Genomic DNA, 16,909 nt, shown 5'->3' on the forward strand with positions numbered 1-16,909 from the left:
AGATTCCTGCCTTCTTTTAGACACATCCTATATAATCTCTTCCCTTGAATGTGAGTGAACTTGTGATTATGATCTGTGTCACTGCAATGATTATATTAAATTATACAGCAGAAGGATTTTACAGGTATAATTAAGGTCCCCAATAAGTTGACTTTAACTTAAAAGGGAGATTATCCTTGGTGGGACTGACTTAATTGTGTGAGCCCTTAAAGGGGACTACACCCTTCCTGAAGTCAGAGAATTAAGACATGAGATAGAGCTCCTTTAAAGGGGGCCACATGGCAGGAATCTGAAACCAACTTCTGGTGCCTGAGAATGATTGATCCCTAACCCACAGAGAGCAAGAAAATGGGGATATCAGTCATATAGCCATAAGGAAACAAATCCTTCCAACAACCTAAAGAAGCTTGGAGGGGATTTTTTTCCCCTAGTGGAGCTTTCAGATGAGGGTGCACCTGGTGGATGCCTCGACTTCATCCTAGGATAATACTGAACAGAGGACCGGCTAGCCATGCTAAACTCCTGACTCACAAAAATGGTGAGATAGTAAATTTGTGTTATGTTAAGCCACTACATTTGTAGCAACTTGTTACAAGTAATAGAAATGTAATATAATATATTGGGGAGGGGGGAATTCCTTTTGTAATAGCAGCAAAATATCTGGCTTTCTCCACTCATGATAATCAGATGATCTTAGACACCACATTCAGGCACAAAAAAATATCCAGAAAAAGATGAGCTAGTTTCCACTCTATCATTGTTAGGGACAAGGAATCTTCTCCAAAGTCATGTTACAGAACTTGGTCATGTCTTCAGCCAGGATTAGACCACGTCAGTTTACTAACCAATCATTACCCAGGGGAATGAATGTAATTTGACTTAGTTCAATCCTTTGAAGTGAAATAGATGCTGGACATTTTGCTATCATAGGTTATTTTCAATTTATAAAAAATACTGCATTGAATATCATTCTACAAAATCATTTTGCACACATATCATTATATCCTATGGATAGAATACTAGGAGTGGAATTACTAAATCAAACAGAATGAATGTTTTTTGTCTTTTGAGGTGAAAGAAAAATTCTTTCTTTTATATTTCCTTTGCAGGAAAGCAAATACAAGCAGCTCTGCAGTGGCGAGATCTCGGCTCACTGCAACCTCCGCCTCCTGGGTTCAAGCAATTCAAAGAGAATTAACTTTTTAAAGGCTCTTGATATGCAATTAGAATTACTTTTTATAAAAATTATACCACTTAATACACCCATTGCAGTGTGAGGGATCACATCTCTTTACACCCTTATCAACTTTAAATATGCATTTTAAATGTTTGCCACTTTAAAATTGACCATATTTATTGATCACTTCCAAGTTAATAGGCTATTTCCAGTCTTCCAACATTTTTTACTTCGAGCTATTAATGTATTTTTTGTTAGACATACAAATTCTTTAATTATTGATATATTTTAAAACATTTAATCTTTCCTCCTAGGGACATATCTCCCCATCTTTCTAAATTTCCTTTTAAGTATCAGTAAAGTTCTATAATTTTTAAATTTTAGCTTCTTGTGCATTTCTTGTGGGTTTTTTTTTTTTGACAGAGTCTTACTTTGTCTTACTTATTTTCTTTTTTTCAATTGTAATTGTTTTTGTTGTTGCTGTCGTTTTGTCTTTTTTAATACAATTTAAGTTCTTGGATATGTGTGCAGAATGTGCAGATTTTCTGCATTAGGTATTTCTCCTTAATGCTATCCCTCCCCTAGTACTCCAGCCCCAACAGGCCTTGGTGTGTAATGTTTCCCTTCCTGTGTCCATGTGTTCTCATTGTTCAACTCCCCCTTATGAGTGAAAACATGCGATGTTTGGTTTTCTGTTCTTACGGTACTTTGCTGAGAATGATGGTTTCCAGCTTCATCCATGTCCCTGCAAAGGACATGAACTCATACTTTTTTATGGCTGCATAGTATTCCATGGTGTATATGTGCCACATTTTCTTTATCCAGACTATTATTGATGGGCATTTGGGTTGGTTCCAAGTCTTTGCTATTGTGAACAGTGCTGCAATAAACATATGTGTGGATGTGTCTTTACAGTAGAATGATTTATAATCCTTCAGGTATATACCCAGTAATGAAATTGCTGGGTCAAATGGTATTTCCGGTTCTAGATCCTTGAGGAATCACCACACTGTCTTATACAATGGTTGAACTAATTTATACTCCCACCAATGGTGTAAAAGCATTCCTATATCTCCACATCCTCTCCAGCATCTTTTATTTCCTGACTTTCTAATGATTGCCATTCTAACTGATGTGAGATGGTATCTCGTTGTGATTTTGATTTGCATTTTTCTAATGGCCAGTGATGATGAGCTTTTTTTCATATGTTTGTTGTCCATATAAACATCTTCTTTTGAGAAGTGTCTGTTCATATCCTTTGCCCACTTTCTGATGGTGTTTTTTATTTTTTGTTTTTTGTTTTTCTTGTAAATCTGTTTAAGTTCCTTGTAGATTCTGGCTATTAGCCCTTTGTCAGAAGGATAGATTGCAAAAATTTTCTCCGATTCTGTAGGTTTCCCGTTCACTCTGATGATAGTTTCTTTTGCTGTGCAGAAGTTCTTTAGTTTAATTAGATCCCATTTGTCTATTTTGGTTTTTGTTGCCATTGCTTTTTGTGTTTTAGTCATGAAGTCTTTGCCCATGGCTATATCCTGAATGGTATTGCCTCGGTTTTCTTCTAGGGTTTTTACAGTTTTAGGGCTAATGTTCAAGTCTTTAATACATTTTGAGTTAATTTTTGTAGAAGGTGTAAGGAAGGGGTCCATTTTTAGTTTTCTCATATGGCAAGCCACTTTTCGCAACACCATTTATTAAATATGGAGTCCTTTCCCCATTGCTTGTTTTTGTCAGGTTTGCCAAAGATCAGTTCGTTGTAGATATGTGCCATTATTTATGAGGCCTCTGTTCTGTTCCATTGGTCTATATATTTGTTTTGGTACCAGTACCAGTACCATGCTATTTTGGTTACTGTAGCCTTGTAGTATAGTTTGAAGTCAGGTAGCATGATGCCTCTAGTTTTGTTCTTTTTGCTTAGAAATGTCTTGGCAATATGGGCTCTTTTTTGGTTCTATATGAAATTTGAAGTAGTTTTTTTCTAATTCTCCTGTGAAGAAAGTCAAGGGTAGCTTGATGGGGATAGCATTGAATCTATAAATTACTTTGGGCAGTACGGCTGTTTTCACAATATTGATTCTTCCTATCCACGAAGATGGAATGTTTTTCCATTTGTTTGTGTCTTCTCTTACTTCCTTGAGCAGTGGCTTGTAGTTCTCCTTGAAGAGGTTCTTCACATCCCTTGTAAGTTGTATTTCTAGGTATTTCATTCTCTTTGTAGCAATTGTGAATGGGAGTTCACTCATGATTTGGCTCTCTCTTTTTCTATTATTGGTGTATAGGAATGCTTGTAATTTTTGCACATTGATTTTGTATCCTGAGACTTTGCTGAAGTTGCTTATCAGCTTAAGGAGATTTGGGGCTGAGACAATGGGGTTTTCTAAATATACACTCATGTCATCTGCAGAGACAATTTGACTTTTATTCTTCCTATTTGAATACCCTTTATTTCTTTCTCTTGCCTGATTGCCCTGGCCAGAACTTCCAATATTACATTGAATAGGAGTGGTGAGAGTGGGCATCCTTGTCTTGCGCCAGTTTTCAAAGGGAATGCTTACAGCTTTTGCACATTCAGGATGATATTGGCTGCAGGTTTGTCATACATACCCTTATTATTTTGAGATACATTCCATCAATACCCAGTTTGATTATTTTTTAGCATGAAGGGGTTTTGAATTTTATCAAAGGCCTTTTCTGCATCTATTGAGATAATGGTGTGGTTTTTGTCATTGGTTCTGTATATGTGATGGATTATGTTTACTGATTTGCGTAAGTTGAACCAGCCTTGCATCCCAAGGATGAAGCCAATTTGATTTTGGTGAATAGGCTTTTTGATGTGCTGCTGGATTCAGTTTGCCAGTATTTAATTGAGGATTTTCGCATAGATGTTCATTAGGCATATTGGCCTGAAATTTTCTTTTTTTGTTGTGTCTCTGCCAGGTGTTGGTATCAGGATGATGCTGGCCTCATAAAATGAGTTAGGAAAAATTTCTATTGTTTGGAATAGTTTCAGAAGAAATAGTACCATCTCCTCTTTGTACCTCTGGTAGAATTCGGCTGTGAATCTGTCTGGTCCTGGGCTTTTTTTGTTAGGCTATTATTTACTGCCTCAATTTCAGAACTTGTTATTGGTCTATTCAAGGATTTGACTTCTTCCTGGTTTAGTCTTGGGAGGATGTATGTGTTTAGAAATTTATCCATTTCTTCTAGATTTCCTAGTTTATTTGAGTAGAGGTGTTTATAGTATTCTCTGATGGTAGTTTGTATTTCTGTAGGCTCAGTGGTGATACTCTCTTTATAATTTTTTTGTGTGTCTATTTGATTCTTCTATGTTTTCTTCTTTATTAGTCTGGCTAGCAGTCTATGTATGTTGTCAATCTTTTCAAAAAACCAGCTCCTGGATTCATTGATTTTTTTTTTTTTGAAGGGTTTTTCCATGTCTCTATCTCCTTCAGTTTTGCTTTGATCTTAGTTATTTCTCGTCTTCTGCTAGCTTTTGAATTTGTTTGCTCTTGCTTCTCTAGTTCTTTTAATTGCGATGTTAGGATGTCAATTTTAGATCTTTCCTGCTTTGTCCTGTGGGTATTTAGCGCTAGAAATTTACCTCTAAATACTGGTTTAGCTGTGTCCCAGAGGTTCACTGTGTCTTTGTTCTTATTGGTTTCAAAGAACTTATTTATTTCTGCCTTAATTTTGTTATTTACCCAGTAGTCATTCAGGGGCAGGTTGTTCAGTTTCCATGCAGTTGTGCAGTTTTGAGTGAGTTTCTTAACGCTGAGTTCTAATTTGATTGTATTGTGGTCTGAAAGACTGTTATGATTTCCGTTCTTTTGCATTTGCTGAGGAGTGCTTTGCTTCCACTTATGTGGTCAATTTTAGCATAAGTGTGATGTGGTGCTGCGAAGAATGTATATTCTGTTCATTTAGGGTGGAGAGTTCTGTAGATGTCTGTTTGGTCTGCTTGGTTCAGAGTTCAGTTCAAGTTCTGAATATCCTTATTAATTTTCTGTCTCATTGATCTGTCTAATATTGGCAGTGGGATGTTAAAGTCTCCCACTCTTATTCTGCGTGAGTCTCAGTCTCTTTGCAGGTCTCCAAGATCTTGCTTTATAAATCTGGGTGCTCCTGTATTGGGTGCATATACATTTAGGATAGTTAACTCTTCCTGTTTCATTGATCCCTTTATCATTATATAATGACCTTCTTTGTCTTTTTTGTTCTTTGTTGGTTTAAAGTCTGTTTTATCAAACACTAGGACTGCAATCTCACATACACGGTCAGTTTCATGGGCATATGACCTGTGCTGTCATACAGAGCCAGGAACTTAGAAGGACCCCACACATGATTTATTGCTCTGTTGACACCATTTTGCAATTCTGAACAACTTTTTAACAAAAGCCCCTGCATTTTCATTTTGCACTGGGCGAGGCAAATTATATAGCCAGCGCTGGCTTTACAGTTCATTTAAATTTTTACTGCTTCTAGAAAAACAAGTGAAATTTACCTGTAGTTAGTTACCAACCCAGGAGTGGACATTTTCGGAACTGCCCCGACCTGCTTCCTTGCTAGACTGTTCCCTCTCTTTAATATCCATCAGCTGGACCCACCAACTCAGGAAAACCTATATGGGTATATAAGGAGACCCCTGCTGAGCTGAATTTGACTTCAGCAGTATTGCCATTTGTCACAACCTCATGTTGTTTTGGGTGTGGCAAGACTTCTGTTACGCCTGGTCCAGCCAGTTATATATAAAAGGATGTCCTGCTCCACCCTGGCCCTACCTGGTGGACAGCCTGGGCTCTAAGAATGCTTACTTCTAGAATGGACAGACCAAAAGACGACAGAGGGGGTTACAAAAAGATAATATCCATCACAGAAGAAGAGTACTCAAAAGTGAACTTCTACCATTTCCACTGGATGTTGATTAACTTCCCTGAGCCTCAGTTTTCTCCTTGATGAAGGAGGGTGGCAGAGGAGGCATCTATCCCTCCTAACCCGCCAGAATCGCGGGCGGAGAGGACAGAATCGGCGTGCAAAATTTTGCATTGTCCCAGACCTTAGCAAGTCTTCACACTTATGAAAACAGCATTTATACGTCATTTGGGTCATGCGACTCTTGGAAAACCTAACGTTACCTTTCTGCCCCCGCCCCACCCCCACCTTCCAGCCTCCAAAAATGTGACCTCCAAAAAAAATAAAAATAAAAAGGCTTGCGACCTATGCCATGAATTGACGATCTTTGAAGGTGGCTCCTGGACCCAGATTAAGCCACGTGCCTCTAAAATGTTCATTTAGGCGGCTGGCGCTATCTTCCCTGCTCAAATCCCCGACCTGCGGCTCCTGGCCACCGCCTCCCTGCCCCAACCCTGCAGACGGGCTCCCCACCGCGTCCGCGCGCCCCGCGAGGGTCCTGGCTGGCCGAGCTACTGCCGCAGGAGGGGGCGGGCCCGCCTCTCGGTCCGCCCCACGCTGGGCTCGGGGTGGGGGCTCCGGGCCTATTACGGGATGGAAGCTCCGGGTGTCGCAGGGGCGGGAGGGATGGAGGGAGGGAGAAAAGCACGCTGGTGAAAGGCGCATTGATGCAGCCTGCGGCGGCCTCGGAGCGCGGCGGGGCCAGACGCTGACCGCGTCCAGCTCCTCGGTCTCCTCCTCCGTCTCCTCCAGCTCCGCGCCGCCGGGCCGCCGCGCGCCATGCGCCCCCAGGGCCCCGCAGCCCCCCCACGGCTGCTCTGCGGCCTCCTGCTGCTCCTGCTGCTGCAGCTGCCCGCGCCGTCGAGCGCCTCTGAGATCCCCAAGGGGAAGCAGAAGGCGCAGCTTCGGCAGAGGGAGGTAGTGGACCTGGTGAGTTCGGGGGAGCCCAGCCCAGACAGCCGCTCTGGTGGAGGGGACCCGGCTGCTCGCCGCATGGGCAGGCAGTCAGTCCGGCTGTTGGGCGTGTCTGTCTGTACAGCTGTGTGTCGAGTGTCTTGCTGCGCCGAGGGTGTTAGGCTTTGTGTCTACAGGTACAGAAGGACCTCGGTTATGCGGGCAGTGAGTCTTGGAACTCAGAGGGGAGACTAAAATGAGAGGCCATCGTGGAGCGGACATGTGACATGGGTCCGGTGGGACTCCCTGAAGTATTGGCGAGTCCCCCAATAATTTCTGGCCTCAGGAAGACCCCTTGCGAAGGGTCGGAGGCGTAGGGTGGCAATGAGAGTAAGATGAGGAGCTTGGGTAGGTCCGAAGTGAACCTGGAAAGACCCTGGCCTTGCTGATCCCGTGGGCCTGGGCCTGGGCCAGGGCCAGGGCGGTGCTACGTGTCCTTTGTTGAGGCTGGTGGCCACGTCTGCCTGCAGGAGAGAATAACAACCCCCACAAAGCATCCGTCCAACTCTTTGTAACTTGAAGACTATGAGTCATGTTGGGTCATCTTCCTGGGGAGTATGGGCTGCAATTTACTTTGTTGGACAACCACAGCAGGGGCCAGCAATGGTTCAGAGGGTTTAAGGCCGGAAAGGGAAATGAAGGGGCCGGCGCTAACGCTCTAAGGACCCGTTTTGTTTGTTCTGTTTAAATCAAATGGGCAGTCAGTCCTTATAGATACCCTGGTGGCCACCGGGTAGGAGTATCACAGTCAAGCTAGGGGAGACGACAGTTTCCAGAAAACTGGAAACAAACGGCCGAGTGCTTTCCAGGGGCTCATCTGTGGAAAGGTATGTTTGCTTAAAATCCCTCTGAAGATCAACAAACCCACTGGAGGGCGAGGTTCTCTGCCCTGTGGCATGAGGGAGCCTTTCACAGCTACCATAGTCCTTGGTGTATCATAAACGTCAGTCTCATTTGTAGACAAACATGATTTACAGGCATTGCAAGACATAAGTTGGGGCATTTTTTATTAAAAAGAAAGTTTTGAATTTGTTAAGCTACCATTTTAAACTGAGCTAATAAACCAAGTTCCTTGGCAGCTAGTTCTACCTTGGATTCAAAAGTGCTAGAAAAAAATTTTCCCCATTTCATACAGTACTTTTGGTGATAGGCTGTGTAATTTTGCTCCACAAAAGCAGACTATGTTTTCAGGCAACAGTACTATTTTAAGTGACCAAGTTATTAAAACTGTACCAAATGAGTGTGGTTTATGTGTAGTTTGCATTTTATGAATTTGTAGTTATGATACACAAAATACCCATTTTTTCCTGGGAAGCTTGCAAGCTTTCCCCCTTCAAGGATTTACAGTATCTGTGGTTTCCCACAACTCTGGCCAGACTTGGAAAAGATTTTGCAGCCAGGCTCAGGTGCATCCTGTAGGTTGGATTTGGTTTGCTGACAGAAAAAGACCACAGTCATTAAGTTTTCAACAGATTCTATAAAGCAACTTCTTTGTATAGGATCTTTCAAAGCGTTCCTTTCAAGCTTCCACCAAGCTCTGCCCCCTGGTGGCTAGTGAAAGAAACAGGGGAGTAGAAAAGTGCTCTTCCCTTCACATTTTTTTTTTCATTCCACAGACATTTATTCAGAGTACTAAGCATGTGTTGGGTTACCATTTTAAAGTAGAAGAAGACAGGTGTGACACCTGCGGAATCGAATCAAGTAAAGTTATATGGTCTCTGAAATGTGTTTTTTAGATGAAAAGGTGAATAAAAATTCCCAATATGGTACGATGGACATGCTGGGCCAGATAATTCTTGTGGGGACCGTCCTGTGCATTGTAGCATGTTTAGCAGCACCCCTCGTTTGTACAGACTAGATGCCAGTAGCAACCCCCGCTCCCAAGTTGTGACAACCAAAAATATCTCTAGACATAGTCAAGTGTCCCCTAGAGGACAAAATTGTCCGCAGTTGAGATCCACTGATATATAAGAAAATAAGATTTAGTCTGTGTATCATCTTGCCCTGAGGGGAATAATAGTGAAAATAATCAAAGAATATCAGAAGCAGTGTTATTCCCACTTGAAATGTATGTCTAAATATTTTATGCATCTGCTTGTGAAAGTTAATTAAATTACTAAAATTTAAAAAGTCTAAAACACACCAAACTGTTTTGAAATATTTTGCACTTTTAAAAATTTGTTTTGTATGTCTTTGAATACTTTTGTAATTGTTAAATGCTTTTTTTTTTAATTACTATTTCTCTGACAGTAGTAGTGTCTTTTTCTTCTTACAGTCAGGAAAATGGCAATGTCAAAGACTTAAAAAATCATTTATCAAACAAAAAATGAAACTGGTAATGGAGAAGCAAATTGATAGGCAAACATCAGTCTAATTATCTAGGATTTTTCCCAGACAGCTATTGGATTTTATCATCCAGTGCCAGATACTGTAGTCAAAAGATAAGCTTTGAAGTTACTTTAATATCTAAGAAACGTTTTTTGTTTTCGTTGGAAAGTATACTTATGCAAAATGATAATACTAGGCAACTTACACAAATAGAGGAAATGTTAGAGTAAAAATTTAAATGGATTGCATTGGGTTTTGGAGTATCTAATAAATGGCACATTTGTTCCTAGCTGAACCAATTCAGATGTAGACACAGAAATTAGACAGGTGGAATGCAAGGTATACCTTTACCCGTGATCATACAGCGTTGGTGTGCATGGCTTATGTGTGCTAGGCTGGTAGATTTGCTAGTGCTCTCTTCCCAAGGTCTAGACCCTGAAAGGTCCACCCAGGGCAGTGGACACACTTGCCCAGAGTCACTGCCTCGCATTGGTCTTGGGGGAATCATAGGAATAATAATGACTGACACATGCAGTGTTTACTGTGTTCCAGGCATTGTTCTAAGCACATTTTATATATTATTCACTTGAAGCTTATACAAACCCTACAAGGTAAGACTCTATTATTATCCCCATTTTACAGGTAAGGAAACAACACCCAAATGTTGAGTAACTTGCCCTATCTCACAGAGCTAATGTAAGGTGGAGCCAGGATAAAATCCAAAGAAACTGGCTCTAGAATCCATGCCTTTAAACACTACAAGATATCCTTCCCCAAAACAAACATAGAGAATCCTCGCACTTACAGACGGTTTGATAAATTGTGGATGGTCCCCTATTGAGAACTAATGGTCACCTGAAACGAGATCACTTACTGCTTCTCCTTGGGGAGGAGGGGTGGGATGAGAGGCCAGAAATGTTATCCAAGTATTGCTTTCCCCACTTAAAAACAGGGAGAAGCAGGGATTTTCTTATCCAAGTTGGAGATATCGCCGCCGGTACAAGATAATTATTGACTGTTAAGATTTTATTTTATAATTATGTCCCTAGGAATTTATCTTAGGGAAATAATTCAAAAGAAGAAATAGGCTATCTGGATAAAGATTTTCATTACAATAATATTCTAATAAGAAAAAAGTAGAAATAAACTATGTATCCAAAAATAGTATGTTTGCATCAAACTGTAAAAGTCCAGGTCTCTTTGCAAGATATAGGGCTAGAAGAAAAAAAGCAGAATATCAAATTATTTCCACCTTTGGATACAGGTATTTAAAATTATATATGCTTATAATGAACAGTAGAAAGGAGCAGGCAAATGAAACAATTTTGTCCTCCTCTGATGTTTGTGTGTGTGTGTGTGTGTGTGTGTGTGTACAGTTTGTGCACTAAAAATTAAGAGAGAAATCACAATATTTTAGAAATAATTTGAAAACGAATTCTCTATAATAAATCATCTAGAACATGGGCACGTGGTATTAAGGGATTCTTGACTCCAAGGACTCAAAATAAATGCAATTTTAATCATACTGACTCTCTGAATCTTGAGTGGTGAGAGTTTTCTTCGCCTTCTCTTTCTCATTATAGTATAATGGAATGTGCTTACAAGGGCCAGCAGGAGTGCCTGGTCGAGATGGGAGCCCTGGGGCCAATGGCATTCCTGGTACCCCTGGGATCCCAGGTCGGGATGGATTCAAAGGAGAAAAGGGGGAATGTTTGAGGGAAACCTTTGAGGAGTCCTGGACACCCAACTACAAGCAGTGTTCATGGAGTTCACTGAATTATGGCATAGATCTTGGGAAAATTGCGGTAAGTAAAGTATGAATTATTTTGAAAGTGAAGCAAAATATGGTTTTCATGTTTCAGTGTTAATTGTTTGGTGACGTTTTATTATTTTTTAACCAAAAGACTTAGAGAAGTAGGTAGCATGTGACTTTTAATTTAAAACTAATAAAAAGTTTATAAGATTTCAAAGTTAATTTCATAAATATATTTCTAAGACAAATGCTTATCATTTTAACCATAGTATCTAAAATAACATACTTTTTAAATGCAAAAGAAAGAGAGCATAAGTGGTCTGTGTTGGACAGTAAGCAACTTTCCAATCTTGCCCTAAAGTAAATTTAAATTCAGTCTAAGAAATTCTGCCCTGGCTTCAGATATAAAAGTGGGAAGAAATTTTCAAGAAATTACCACATTGATCTGGAAGCAGAAGTCCATTGGTGTTTGTCTTTATTCAGGTAGCATACCAGCTTAAAATTGCTAAGCCTAGGAGAAGTGAAATAGATTAGATGTGAGGTACTACAGCGATTATTTTAAGTTTTTCTGCAACATTAAGGCTGAATGGTGGGGAATTACTCAAAATAGCTTGTCTGGTAATGTATTTTGAATAACGTTTCAGTCACTTTGATTAGTGTTTGCCTCAAAAGTAATTGGCACGTCCACTGGGATGGAAGAGAGTTGAAGAAGTTGATGCTATTTATAAGCCTCTTTTCTCTTGTTGACCAATTCTGTACATGGTTCTCTATTTACAGAACATTACTTCATGATTTTACCACTACCATCAAGCAATTACAAGAAATTTTCTTTTCATAAAACTCTTAAGATTTTAAGATGCACTGTGTGTATAATCCCTGTTCCTCATCTCAGCTCTTTCTGCTCTATTATCTGTAAGAGTTTGAGACTGTCTTGATTTAATTGTTTTGTGATAGAATTTCCATGTAGCTTCCATAGTTATGGTGACTATGACCTTCTCTGTGCTCATGTGTGTTTCTAGGAAGCATCTCGTTAAAATGTTCCCTAGTTATTTAAACATCTGATATTGATAGACTGGTTGCTTATTTATAGTTGTTTATCAAAAGTTACTGAGTTCCTTCTAAACGCTATCCTTGTGGGTTCTGAATTATTAATATGTTTTAAAGGTCCTTTTAGCAATGGTCAGGATGGGTATGGGAACCTTCTACAAGTAAAAGACAATAGGACAATAAGCCAATAGACAGACAAATTTGCAAAGACCAAAATAAGCAAACAAGAAACCTGGCCCTTATCATTGTGTCGTATAGATAAAGACTAAAAACCTTGCCTATCCTTTACTCCCTCATACTGTTCGCTATTGCTCAAAAAGAAACAGGTCAAGAGTGAATATGTATGGACAGCACTAGTCTAGAATGTAAGTTCCATGAGGGCAGGGATTCTGGTTTGTTAACTGCTGTATCTATACCATTTAGCACATAGTTGGCCTCAGCAAATAGTTTTTGAAGGAAAAAAAAAAAGAGGAAATATATAAATTGGTTTGGTCAAAAGTACTGGAGGCTAGCCTTCTTTGGTAAAACTGAAAGATACCCTCAATGGGGTGAGAAATTCTAAGAAAGCTATAATTTGATTTTCTTAGAGTTCCTTTATCAAAATCTCTTACCTAGCTTGCAGAATATCTCCCTGTCTCTATAAAAGTTAAGCTTTTTTCTTTTCCTTTTTTTTTTTCCCCATTTTTGAGACAGAGTCTCACTGTCTTGCCCAGGCTAGAGTGCAGTGGCACAATCTTGGCTCATTGCCACCTCCACCTCCTGGGTTCAAGCAATTCTCACATCTCAGCCTCCCGAGTAACTGGGATTACAGGCATGCACCACCACACCCAGCTAATTTTTTGTATTTTTAGTGGAGACGGGTTTTGCCATGTTGCCCAGGCTTGTCTTGAACCCCTGGCCTCAAGTAATCCAACCACCTTGGCCTCCCAAAGTGCTGGGATTATAGGCATGAGCCATTGCACCTGGCCAAGTTAAACTTTTTAAATACATTTTGGGGAAAAGGATTGTTAAGTAAAATTCACCAATCTCAAAATCTCTTTTTAATTAAAATAGAAAATGTTAACTAAATTTCATTTCTATGTGTGTGACAGGAGTGTACATTTACAAAGATGCGTTCAAACAGTGCTCTAAGAGTTTTGTTCAGTGGCTCACTTCGGCTAAAATGCAGAAATGCATGCTGTCAACGTTGGTATTTCACATTCAATGGAGCTGAATGTTCAGGACCTCTTCCTATTGAAGCTATAGTTTATTTGGACCAAGGAAGCCCTGAAATGAATTCAACAATTAATATTCATCGCACTTCTTCTGGTATGTAAAGTTGTGACATTGCAAGATGTGTCTCAGATCTAACTAAGATGAGTCCCACTATAATGTTGGGTCCTAGCCTGCTGTAAAGGAACCTCTAGGAAGTTTTCAATCCATGATTCTCCACCCTGGGTTGTACTTCTGCATTACCTCTAGATCTTTTAAAAAAAATATAGATGCCTGGGACCTATCTCTGACGAACTGACTCAGAATCTCTAGTGTAAGACCACAGCGGTTTTTTTTTTTTTTTTTTGAGCCAGAGTCTCGTTCTGGTGCCAGGTGCCAGGCTGGAGTGCAGTGGCCCAATCTTGGCTCACTGCAACCTCCGCCTCCCAAGTTCAAGCAATTCTCCTGCCTCAGCCTCCCCAGTAGCTGGGGCTACAGATGTGCATGCCACCATGCCCAGCTTCTGCGCTTTTTAAAAGATCCCCTGGTGATTCTGATGTGCCCCAGGCTTGAAAATCAATGAGTTAAATGACATGGCAAAATAGCCAATAATGCCATGGAGCAGTGGCTTTTCTACCTTGGCTTCATATTGGGCTCACTTTAGGAATTTTGGGAACCTTACAAAAGAAATACCTATCCCACCCCTTTAGGGAGTCAGATTTAATATGTCTGCGTGCAGACACAGCAATGGGACTTTCAAAATATCTCTTGGTTGGCTGGGCTTGGTGGCTTACACCTGTAATCCCAGAACTTTGGGAGGCTGAGGTGGGCAATCGTTTAAGCTTTAAGCGATTGGGCTCAAACTTAAGCCCAAGTTTGAGACAATGTGGGCAACATGGCAAAAACCCATCTCTACAAAAGATTACAAAAAAATTAGTCCCAACTACCAGGGAGACTGAGGTTGGAGGATGGCTTCAGCCCAGGAGACAGAGGTGCAGTGAGCTGAGTTTGCACTACTGCACTCCATTCTAAGTGATGACAGAGTGAGATCCCATTGGAAAAAAAAAAAAAAATCTTCTCATTATTCTAATGTTCAGCCAAAGTTGAGAACCACTGGCTCAGACTAAAGGAGACTGACTCATTTTTCTGCCTTATTCTTTAAAAGGGTGGATACTGTCTGCTGAATTTGTAAAAGAGAAAACTTTTATACTATTTCTGCATTCTGTGTTTCCATCTAATATGAGAAAAAAGACTTTCAGTGGTCACTTAAACTGTCAGAAAAATATTATTGGGTTGTTTTATGTTTGTTTGTATGTGTGTATTTATTTATTTATTTTAGAGACAGGGTCTTGTGCTGTTGCTCAGGCTGGAGTACGGTGGCGGGATCATAGCTCACTGTAACTTTGAACACTTGGCCTCAAGTTGATCCTCTTGCTCAGCTTCCCAACGTGCTGTTGTTACAGGCATGAGCCACCATGCCCAGACTGTTCTATTTTAAGATTCATTAAAGACTGTTTAGAAAATACCAAAAAGTTGAAGAGTTTTTTGAACAAATGTTAATCTCATCCCCTAGAGGCACCACTATCAATATTTGCTTGTTAGCCATTTTGGTTTCTTAAGTTGCAGTGCATGGCACACCATGACAGCACAGCCTGGTAGCATCAAAAAGTGCAATACTATTATATTCATTTGTCTTTCCATAGAAGAAAAATAAGAAACTGTACAGGTGGTTAACATCATTTCCCTGACATCCTGATGAGATTTTTCACTAATGTTATACTTAAAAATGGTTGAGGGGAGGGAGAAGATCATCTCATCTTTCCCTTCCCTCAGAACATTTCAGCATTCTTTGGGGCTCCAAGTCAGATACTGAACCCCAAAACCAATTTATTCCTAAGCAATCAAGGGGATCCCCTCTACATTTTCCCTCAATCCACACAATATCCTTGAAATATAAAGAATAGATTTTAACCCCTCTCTTTGCATATTGAGAAACCCAAGGAAATACAGTGTCTTACCTAGGACGGTAGAATTGGTGAAACCAAGGCCCTGTTCTCTTGTCCCAGTTCTCTTTGTAATCAGACTAAAAACCCTCTTCACTAAGCCAGATACATGTGCTAGAAAGGAAGAAGTGTTTCCCATCTAAGAAACAGTCTTTAAAATAAGAAGAATCTAGATATTAAATATAAAATTTGATTAGGAAGTGATATGTTTAGACAGTAGTTGATATAAGCAACTTACTTTCTATTCTGTTATCTTTAAGGTGTGTGTTAATATTTTGCTACAATGTAAGCCTGTAGGCCCAAGAACAGTGACCTATACATGCATATACTTTACAAATAATTTGACATAGCATTTCCCAACCATGGTGTGCAAACTCATTTGGTGTGATCAATTGGGTGGAGTGTCACAAGTAATGTGTTATTAATAAAAATTTTTGTGTTATTGTGGATTAAAAGTTATCTCTGTAATAAATCATTTTCTCTGACATGCTGATAATCTCTCTTAAGGGAAAGGAAAGGGGTGCACTTATAGTTAGCAAATCAGAGGATGACTTAAAGCCTTGATATACCCATGGGAGTTTGACAAACTGTTTCATCTATTACATGGGTCTAGGAGGAAAATGGGTTGAGAACTCCTAATCCGACATGTTGCTTTCACTTAACAAGCTATCATACTACATTGTCACAGCAAAAATGTTCATTTACCTACATTATTTCATCTGCTAAAGACCATGAAGTGACCATTTGATTCTCCTCAGATGAGGCTGACGCAAGACCCAAGCTTGTCTGATGTCCTTAGGCTGTAGGGGCATGTGAGCAAGTTTCCAGGCTATGGATGTCAAGAACTTGGGTAAAGATGAGCATTTTAGGCATTTCCACTTGGCATGGTACTAAGAATACCAGATTAAATGGAACTGTAGGCCTACTTTTTAGTCCCCAACTTGGAAAGGGGCCTGAACCAGAGGCTGGTCTCTGGATTCTGAGAGACTTGCCCTGAGTTTACTCCTCTGAGAGTTTATGTAAGTAGATTGCTTCAGACCTACATCCCTGGGTCTCAATTGGAATGCACTAACCTCAATCAAATAGAAAGTCACATGAAGTCATCCACTACACTGCTTCTATATTAGGATTCATTTTCTTAAAGAATCTGCCAGTCTAGTTTCTTCTCCCATTTTACACATGCCTCAAAGGTACTCTGTCTTTTTGCCTGCTAAAATGACCACTGAGGGATTTTTTTTTTTTTTTTTTAAGTTAAGACAAGACTTTGGTAAGATGGAATGCAACTTGTATGTTAGTAGGTGAAAGTCCAGAGGACATGTGAAAAGTTGCATAATTATAATGCATAAAAACACATAGGAAATGCAAGGTTTTTTTTTTCTTTTATGTTTTTTCACTATGAGGAAATTCTGTGTAAAATGGGATTCCCGATTGAAGGGCTGGTGTAATGATTATGTTAGAATTTCTTACAATGTTATAAAGTTATTTCTTCTGACTGGGTGCAGTGGCTCACACCTGTAATCCCAGCACTTTGGGAGGCCAGGGCGGGCAGAT

At 40.0% G+C, this 16,909-nt stretch overlaps 1 protein-coding gene across 1 annotated transcript in view; it reads left to right on the forward strand.

The window, feature by feature from the left end:
• Window positions 1–6,694: 6,694 nt before the first annotated feature.
• CTHRC1 (collagen triple helix repeat containing 1) overlaps window positions 6,695–16,909 on the forward strand; it is an 11,451-nt gene continuing 1,236 nt past the window's right edge. The window contains exons 1-3 of the mRNA XM_017528925.2: window positions 6,695–7,012; window positions 10,948–11,169; window positions 13,256–13,472. Of these exons, the coding sequence (XP_017384414.1) occupies window positions 6,863–7,012; window positions 10,948–11,169; window positions 13,256–13,472 (589 nt within the window). The 5' untranslated portion in view covers window positions 6,695–6,862. The remainder of the gene's footprint in view (window positions 7,013–10,947; window positions 11,170–13,255; window positions 13,473–16,909) is intronic.

This window comes from Cebus imitator, unplaced genomic scaffold (assembly GCF_001604975.1).
Source record: "Cebus imitator isolate Cc_AM_T3 unplaced genomic scaffold, Cebus_imitator-1.0 Scaffold56, whole genome shotgun sequence".
Classification (NCBI taxonomy): domain Eukaryota; kingdom Metazoa; phylum Chordata; class Mammalia; order Primates; family Cebidae; genus Cebus; species Cebus imitator.